Source organism: Dasypus novemcinctus, chromosome 21 (assembly GCF_030445035.2).
Source record: "Dasypus novemcinctus isolate mDasNov1 chromosome 21, mDasNov1.1.hap2, whole genome shotgun sequence".
Lineage (NCBI taxonomy): Eukaryota > Metazoa > Chordata > Mammalia > Cingulata > Dasypodidae > Dasypus > Dasypus novemcinctus.
The window spans coordinates 32,019,606-32,028,998 of record NC_080693.1 but is presented as its reverse complement, the minus strand read 5'-3'; the positions used below and the strand labels follow the sequence as shown (position 1 = coordinate 32,028,998).

Genomic DNA, 9,393 nt, shown 5'->3' with positions numbered 1-9,393 from the left:
ACTGTGAAAATCATTCCATCCCCTATCCTGTCACCTTCCCAGAAGAAACCTATCTACCCTACTCCTTACCTATAAGCTTCCTTAAGCCGCTCCAAGGCCAAGATGAGCAACTTAGTGTCATGCTTGTAGGAAAGTGGAGGGAATGGGATGGGTGAGAACCTACGGCTTTCCAACCAATGCACAGTGGTGGTATATACTGCCACTGCTTCCTCTGCTGTGATGTAAGGACCGTCCTGCACAAGTAGATACGGTAATTAGCTTCCCACTGTAACCCAACTCTCTTGCCCACCTGTCCCCACACCGAGGCCACCCTAATCTGCCTGACCTTCAGGTAGTTGTGCTGCCGCTCCTGTTCTGCCTTCAGGTAGAGCCGGGTGAGGCGCCCTAGGTTCTTTTTGCAAACAGTCTTGTCCACAGTGGCTCCACGACGGATCCGTTCTCGGTTGTAGTGGGCGGTGTTGGTCCACCAGTCAGCCTTGGCTTTCACATAGCGAAGGATCATATTCTCTATGGGTGTCGGCAGCCCAGGGACCTGAAAGCGCAAAGGTACATGAGCAAGTGATGGGAACCAGGCAGCCCCCTAAGAGACTCTGGAGGTAGTAATCTTACCCCCAGTCAGATGGCTGTGCATGCCTCCTGGGAGCAGAAGACAACACCCACCTTCCAAGGAATGTTGGCCTTCCAGCAGCGCCAGGCTTCACTGAGGTGCTGCAGAATTGTCCGGGCCTTGTTCTGTTTGATCCCTTCAGGCATCATGTCCAGAATGTCATGCATCACAGCTGCCCGAAGCTCCAGGTCAAAATGTGACTCTACTCGCTGCTTTGTCACCGTCTTTGCCACCCCCTTCGAGTGTCGGCCTAGGAGTTACAGAGTGGCCCAAGTTATAGACTCCTTGCTTTTAATAAGGGTTTGTACTTTCGTATCCCCTACTAACCACAGTCACAATGAAATCACTAAGTATTAAGAGATGCCTGTGACCAGTACACAAAAATTAAGCAAGGCACCTCAGACATTCACAACTATGCTTCCAAGAACTTTCATTTCTATAGGTCCGTGACAGCCTCAAAGACCCAGGGAAAAACCCAAGAAAAGACGACACTAAGTCAGCCAATTTGAGAACGACACTTAGAGGAAGTCCAGCAGGCAGGGGTTCTCAAGGGTAGAAAACAAGAGAGAAACACACACATCTATCCTAGAAACAATAATGGTAAAAGATGGACAAATAAAATCACGCACCTTCAAACTGCCGGGCCAGGAGGTTGCCCAGCCATCGCTCCAACAAAGGGGTAATACCACGCATGAAAAACAGCCAGACCCGCCAGCCGGCAGCCCAGAAGCCACAGCCAGGGCCCTTCCCTACGGGGCCCTATGATCCAAGCAGAAATCAAGAACGTAAATTAGCAATATATCTAAATGATGGAAAACAGGGCAAAAGTGGGACAGGAGAAGCACATGTGTAACAGTGGAGGGAGAAACTCCAGGGTATCAACCCCTGAAAGAGGTGATAAATGAGAAACCTCAGGGCAGAAACCAGGAACTAAGAATCTTGTTTGGACCTAAGGTAAGTTTGGGGGAAAATGCTGAGATCCAAAGAGATGAGGGCAGAATTGATAACACTCAAAGCCTTTCTTCATAGATCCTTGGAAAGAATCCTGACTAGATGGAAAAATGAAAATGGGTCTAAGAAAACAAGTCTGCAAAGACAGGGTCTCACCGTGTTAAAGCGATAATAGATGAGATGCTTCAGGTCCTTGCACATGCGGATTTGTCGCATCAGCTTGTATTTGTATCTGTACATGCCTGTCAGCTGCCCCACATGAGCAAATATATACTGCAATCCATCTGCCAGCTGCAACACAATTGGCCCTATCAGAACTTGAGCTTGAGCCAACCCCAAGACTAGACTAGTTCAGGCTTTACGCAGCATCTCCACCTAGGCAGGCTCAGGATACCTAGTCTCACCTGGAAGGCATCCACATTGCCCAATCGATACTGCACATGACTGTCCACCACCAACTTAGTTAAACGCAAAACTTCTCGACATAAATGGAAAGCATTCCCAAAACGAGATTTCTTTCTTTCCTGGAGGAGATACCAAGAACAGGAAGAACATTAATCACCAATGACCCTGACTGGTTATACAGCATGCTCAGGAGCTAGACTGAGGGAGTCTTCCATCCCTTGAATCCTGGAGACCCCTAATCTGAGGTCCCAGTGCAAGCACCTTGGTGGTGAGTGTCTTGACGGGCTTGAGGTTGAAGTTGTAGTCCAGGTGCAGGTAGTTGAGGTTTTTACGGTGAATGAGAAGGTTGAGCATGTTGTAGCCCTGGCGACAAACCTGTAACCCCACCTCTACCCAGTCCAGCTTCGTGGACTGAAAGAATTTGGTGGCTTTGAAGGAGCGGAACAGATACCTGGGGTGGACATAAAAAGGAGAGTAGCGTTAGCCTACTATCTTTGGAACAGAAAAAATCTGAGCAGAGGCCACAGTCACCTTACCTTTTCTTTTGGGCCTTAGGGGGCCGGTGCTTGAGGGCATTCAGCACATAGTACTTAAGCAGCTTCTGGTAGGAGACCCTCACCTTCACGGGCTGCCCAGCAGGACAATGTTCCCGATACCTGGGAAAATAAAGCCCACCAGAGACTGGTCAATCTCTCCTTTCAACCACTCTGGTAAAGGCTGCATGCCCACCCAGTTTTCCTATACAGTCACTACCAACCCCCCAGGGAGAAGCCTTTACCAGTTCTTGACAAGGGGTATGTCCAGGGCCCGGCGCGTACGACCAGAGCGTAGATTGAAGGGCCGTGGGGCCCAAAGCAGAGCAATGCCATTGGCTGTATTGTCTGTGTACAAAGGTGTGTCCTTCAGGAAGGGCTCCACAAACTCTGGGAGCTCAAACTCCTCATCGTCATCTGGCAACGGTTCCTGGCTCTGAAAGAACAACCCCCAAGGGTTCAGCTCCCATTGAACTAGGCAGACTTGGGATAAGAAACTCTCTGGAGTCAAATATAATGGCTGGCTACATCTGCCATGGAAACTCGGCTGCCTGACAAGAGAAGCCCTAAAGACCCAGGACAAAGAGGGCCAAGGGAGCAGAGAACAAGCCAAGGCTAAATAGGAAAGCAAGCATCACTCATCACACCCCAACTGGCTCACTACCAAAAGATGTCCCAAAGGACCCCCAATGCTATAGGAGGTAAACACTACAACCACTCCTGCTTAGCTCTGAAAACTAGTTTGGACATTGAAATCTGTTCATATGAAGAACACATTGGCACATGGATAAACCTTGGAAACATTAAACTAAGTAAAAGAAGCCAGTCACAAAGGAACACATATTACATGACTATATTAGGAGACATCCAGAATAAGAAAACCTACAGGATGGAAAATAAACTAATAGATGCTGTAAAGTGGGTGTAGCTCAGTGGCTGAGCATGTGCTTTGCAAGTATGAGGTCCTGGGTTCACTCCTCAGTACCAGCTAAAAAATATAATAATAATGGCTGCCAGGGGCTGGGGAGGTTGAGGCAAAACAGAGTCATGGCTAATGGGTAAATGTTTCTTTTTGGGGTGAATGTTCTAAAATTGTGGTGATGGCTACACGACTCTGAGCACATACTAAAAAACAATGAAGGGGGAAATGGACTTGGCCCAGTGGTTAGGGCGTCCGTCTACCACATGGGAGGTCCGTGGTTCAAACCCCAGGTCTCCTTGACCCGTGTGGAGCTGGCCCATGCACAGTGCTGATGCGTGCAAGGAGTGCCCTGTCACACAGGGGTGTCCCCCGCATAGGGGAGCCCCATGCGCAAGGAGTGCACCCCATAAGGAGAGCCACCCAGCAAAAAAAAGAACATGCAGCTTGCCTAAGAACGGCGCCACACACACAGAGAGCTGACACAAGAAAAAGAAACACAGATTTCCGTGCCGCTGACAACAGAAGCGGACAAAGATGACGCAGCAAATAGACACAGAGAACAGACAACCGGGGCAGGGGTTGGGAGGAAGGGGAGAGAAATAAATACATCTTAAAAAAAAAAAAAAACCAATCAAGGGAAGTGGCTGTGTGTCAATCAATTGGGCTCCCATCTACCATATGGGAGGCCCTGGATTTGTCTCAGGGCCTCCTTGTGAAGGCAAGCTAGCCCGTGCCCATGTCACGGAGAGCTGACGGCCCATACCCGTGCCGCAAGATGACACAACAAAGGGAGACGGAAAGATACAGGAAAAAAAAAATGCACAGCAAATGGACACACAGAACAGACAGCAAAACAAGCGACGGTGGAAGGGGGGGAGTAGACAAATAAATCTTTAAAAAAAAACAACCAGTGAATTGTACACTTTAAATAGGTGAACTGTATGGTGTATGAATTATATCTCAACGAAGATGCTATTAAAAAAGAAAGAAGTGGATATGGCTCAAGTGATGGAGCTTCCACCTACCATATGGGAGGACCTGGGTTTGATCCCTGGGGCCTCCTAGTGAGGGAGAAGACGAGAAAGCATGCCCTCGAGCAAGCCAGCGCCTGCTTGGTGAGCCAGTGCCTGCATGAGTGCCCGTGAGAGTGCCAATGTGGTGAGCCAGTGTGCCACACAAGTGAGTCACACAGCAAGATAATGACACATAGAAAGGGAGACAGGGGGAAGAGTCATGGTGAGGTGCAGCAGAAACAAGGAACTGAGGTGGCACAATTGACAGGGAACCTCTCTCCATATCAGGAGTCTCCAGGATCAAATCCTGGTAAATCCTAGAGGAGAGAAAATGAGAAGACAAGACAACACAGACAGCAAAAAAACAGCAGGGCAGGAGGAGGGGAAGGGGGAAAATAAATAAATAAATCTTAAAAAAAAAAAAAAGGAAAAAGAAGACAATGGAAACAGACTAGACTATTCAGAGAGCCCAGAAAGGATAACAATAAAGCCCAGATGGACATTACAGAAACCAAGGTTTTATCAATGACCTGGTTTGAATCAAGCGCTGAACTCTCAAATCAGCTAACAGCTCAAAGGGAACACTTAGGATGGAAAACAGGTCTACCTCCAGCTGAATTTTTATCTAGTAATACTTCGACTAGGCTCAGGGAGCTGAGGTCAAGTGTCCCTTCCTCTCACCTTGACAGAGTGCCGATGGGAGATTGGATTGATCAAAGGATCAAAGTAGAAAGCCGGCAAATCAGGATCTTCAGTTTTGATGAATACAACATTAGGAGTATGGTACCTAGAAGGAAAGTAAGAGTCAGCAAAAGTTCTCCTGACCAACCTAACTGCCTTCTGCCCCAGCTGTGTTCTGGTTTTCTCACCAGGTGAGGTGGACATGGTGTGGAAGATTGTTGTACAAGTAAGGGAAAGCAATCTTGTATTCAGTGCGGATAGGCTGCCGGATGATGATCTTGTTAATATCATTGAATTCATTCCAGTCTTCATCTCTGAGATACAAAATCAAGATTAATTTGGATCTTAAGGACAAAGAACAGATTTTACTTGACCCAAGGAACCTAAATTCCCTAGTTTCTCCAACTTACTGTAGATTAATGTCTCGAACAAGAGGTTCAAATTTAGGGCCTCCAGGAATGGCCATATTGAGTGCCTTGGAGGTAAAGAAGGCCTTCAGATCAAACAGATAGAAATAGTTGTCATCTACCAAATCTGTCAGGAGCTGATTGGCCAGGCGGTAGAGAGTGGACATCATGGGCAGTGTGAACTGCCAGCGCTGGTAAGTGGAGCCATTCACATACCTAGGTTAAAAAAAAAAAAAAAAAAAGGGGCCCATGTCAGGAATTCCAGCTAGCCAATCATAGCAACTATCGCTCTCCAGGTACTGATCTGGGTTTCCAGAGCGCTCATAGGAGGGACACCTCCAACCATCACTTACTTCCTGCTGTCCCTCAATGGCTGGTGGTCATAGAACCAGTCCAAGACAGGGGCATCCTCCTCAGGGTCGAGCTCTAGCTGAATGGCTTCCAGTGGCTCAACATCTAGAATGTTGTCAGCATAGTCCAAAGGTGGCTCCTCGTCATCAAAAGGCGGGAAACGCATCCTCTTGAAATGCCTCCTATCTCTTTTTTCTCGACGCATCATAATCCACATTGACCTGGAAACCAAGAACGTCAAATGACAGTTTCCACCCACTGTCCCCCAACCACTACCACCTATACCATATTCCAGCCCTTCTCACCCCCACTGGGATATGTAGACAGGCTCAATGACCCAGGGAATCTCATTGACAAAGGAAATGGCTCCAGTGATGTGGTACAGCACGGGGACATCCCGAATCTGCTCCCAAGGCATAGGCATGTTCTCCAAGAGCTTGAGGACTGCATGGGGCATATACTTTAGGGCACTGCAGTATTAGAAAGAAAAAGAAGATAATTAGGCACGACAAGGAGTTCTGCTACCGTCCTATGCCAAGAAGCCACAGTATCACAGCCTCGCATTCTATAGAAAATCCTGCCTTATAGCTCAAATGCCCAAACTTGCTATATAAGCCTTCTATGACCAGGAACCCTGTTTTCCCCTCTCCAACTTCCCACCCTGTACTCCTCTTCTACTTAAACTTCAGTCTCACAATACCAGGTATCAGTCCCTCTAAATCAATATCCTCTTCCAAGTTGTCTCACATTCTATTCCCTCTGTACCCTCCCATAAACGACAGTGAGTCACCATATTTCACTTTAACCATTTATTTTATACCTACCATGCCCTCTCTATGATGGCAGAAATCATTAATGCCTTGTTCACTGTTATGGCCCTGAACAGTTCTCAAAAAATATTTTCGAAATAAACAGAACTTCCATGGCTAGCTTATACCAGTTCATTAAGTGGCTAACATTTGTCCAAATGGGACAGGGATTTCTAAGGCCTTTGGACCTGTACTCTCCCTCCCTGAGGCCACAAAAACACAAGAATACATAGTCCTCAGGCATTAAATATCCTTAACCTCAGAATTCTGATCACTGAGAAGTGTATCCACAATGCAGCAAGATGAAGAAGTGTCCACTCTGGGCTTTAACCCACTTAATCACAGGGACTCTGAAGGAAAGTTACAGCAGCCACAGAACAATACAAAAGCTTTAGTGCCATATCAGGAAGAAAAATCAAAGCCAAAAATAACTGGAAAATTAGGAAATTATCACAGAATTCTAAAGAACCTGAATATCCTTATAACCTCTGAGAGGTTATCTTAGAATGCCATTCCACAATGATAGAGCAGCTATCTACTCCATCTATAATACTGTAACCTATGGGGCAGGGAGAAAGGAAAGGAGCCAAACCCCAGTGAAATAATTCTGAGTGTTCCTTACCCCAAGTAAACCCTTTTGTCATGCCGAAACTTCCTGTTAGTCATGTCTCCATGGTCTCGAATGATCTTCCTGACATGTTCTGGAGGCATGTCTTCCTTCTGAGCATCCACAAATCCAAACTTTCGCTTTTCTGCATAGCGCTTGGCCTGCAACTGCTGCCATTTTCGGGCTACAAAAGCACCTCTAGTAAAAAGACTGTATATCTTTAGCCTAATCACCCCCACCTTTTGTGAGAGGGCCACCTACTGCAAGAGTGTTCCAGGAAAGGACAGGGCATTCAGCAGGATTCAGCTCCTGACCTCCCCATGTAGAAGGATCACACACCCCCTAATCCTCTGTCACCTTACTCTGCTTTATTTTTTCCTTCATCGTACTTACCTGACATTATGCTATAAAGAGTTTAAATTTTTTTTAATATCCCCCTCATTGCAATTTAAACCCCATATGGGCAGACTTTGTCTTCATCTCTGTTGTATCCCCAGCGCTTGGATCAGCGCCCGCCAATAGCAGATGTTTTAAAAAGGTTCGATTAATTGAAAAAATTAAATGGAGTTAATAGGGGACCTGGCAAATAATAGGGGGGGTTGACCTGCCAAAACCGAGATGGGCTTCACACCCGCTTTCGCGCATGCGCACACCCGCCCTCACGTCTCCGGGCCCTTGCGCGCGCGTGCAAGCCCATCCACGTTCCTCACCTTTCTCCTGCAGTTTCTCTTCGGACATATAGTCTGGCAGCGGGGCTAGAGGGCCGGGCACTGGGTTACCCGGCCCTCGGTAAGGAAAGACTCCGGCCATGCCCGGAGAATCTACAGGGAGAAAGGTCAAGCATCAGGACCTGGGCCCACCGCACCAACGCGCTCCTGAGGCCCCGCTACCCTCGCTGCAGTCCCGTCTGGCCCAGAGTGCGCGCAGCCGGCCGCCCCAGCCCCTCTCGCCGCTCTCCCCGACTCACCCCGCTTCCCGCGGTCCCACCCTTACAGCCCACTACACACCCTCACAGCCCCTCACAGAGAAGGCTCCCTTTTCGGCGGCAGCACAATGGCGGCAAGCTTACGTCCGCTCTGCGTTCCAAACGCCGGGAAGTGCGCAACCCGGGTTTAGTACTTAATCCAATAGGCGGCGACTTGCCCAGATGGATTAGAGAGCGCACCAATTAAATTTCCATACTGGGCTGGGGAGGGCGGGTCCACATGCGGAAATGTTTAGAACGTGTGGAGGTGTGGCCGGTGGAGGCTCAAGTCGGCTTTCTGCTTTTCGAAGGGCTTGGGTGGCTAGCGACCAACCGTGAAAGAAGATACTGAAGCGGCCAGTGTTTATTTTTAATAAATTTGTCAAAATTGCATGGTTTACCAAAATGAGATACCATCTCACACCCTTAAGAATGGTTACCGTTGTCTTTTTTTAAATAACTATAGTACTACCATATGACCCACTAGTAGGTATATGTATACACAAAAGAATTGAAAGCAGAGACTTGAAGAGATATTTGCACACCCATGTTCATAGCGGCATTATTCACAATTTCCAGAAGATGGAAGCACCCAAGGTCCACCAGTCAATGAATGGATAAATAAAATGTGGTATAGACATACAATGGATTATTACTCAACTGTAAAAAGAAATGAAGTCCTGATACATGTGATAGCATGGATGAACCTTGGAGACATTATGCTGATTGAAAGAAGCCAGACACAAAAGGATAAATAGTGTATGATCTTTATATGAAATAAGTAGAATACGCATATCCATAAAGTAAAAAACTAGAATACAGGCTACCAGAGGGGAAAAGGGAGTTAATGTTTAATTGGTATGGAATTTCTGTTTAGGGTCACATGGAGGCACAACATTGGGTATGTAATTAACACCACTGAACTTTGTTTATGAAAAGGGGTGAAAAGGGAACTTTTACGTTATATATTTTAACACACACAAACCTATAGAACTATATAATACAAAGAGTGAACTCTGAGGTAAACAGTGAGATAAAACTAATAGCAATTAAGATAATAGTTTCATCAGTTGTAACAAAGGTTTCATTCTAAAGCAAAGTATTAATAAAAGGGAAACTGTATGTGAAAGGGGTGTATATGTG

The 9,393-nt window shown here is 46.9% G+C and overlaps 1 protein-coding gene across 1 annotated transcript in view; it reads right to left on the bottom strand.

Moving 5' to 3' along the window:
• The window catches only part of PRPF8 (pre-mRNA processing factor 8), a 36,126-nt gene extending 27,732 nt beyond the window's left edge, over window positions 1–8,394 (bottom strand). Inside the window, 17 exon segments of the mRNA XM_058283089.2 lie at window positions 70–233; window positions 326–532; window positions 661–857; window positions 1,237–1,366; window positions 1,715–1,849; window positions 1,963–2,082; window positions 2,225–2,414; window positions 2,500–2,619; window positions 2,742–2,932; window positions 5,113–5,218; window positions 5,301–5,426; window positions 5,523–5,735; window positions 5,873–6,091; window positions 6,176–6,340; window positions 7,302–7,470; window positions 7,997–8,107; window positions 8,294–8,394. Coding sequence (XP_058139072.1) covers window positions 70–233; window positions 326–532; window positions 661–857; window positions 1,237–1,366; window positions 1,715–1,849; window positions 1,963–2,082; window positions 2,225–2,414; window positions 2,500–2,619; window positions 2,742–2,932; window positions 5,113–5,218; window positions 5,301–5,426; window positions 5,523–5,735; window positions 5,873–6,091; window positions 6,176–6,340; window positions 7,302–7,470; window positions 7,997–8,096 — 2,552 coding nt within the window. The 5' untranslated portion in view covers window positions 8,097–8,107; window positions 8,294–8,394.
• Window positions 8,395–9,393: the final 999 nt, after the last annotated feature.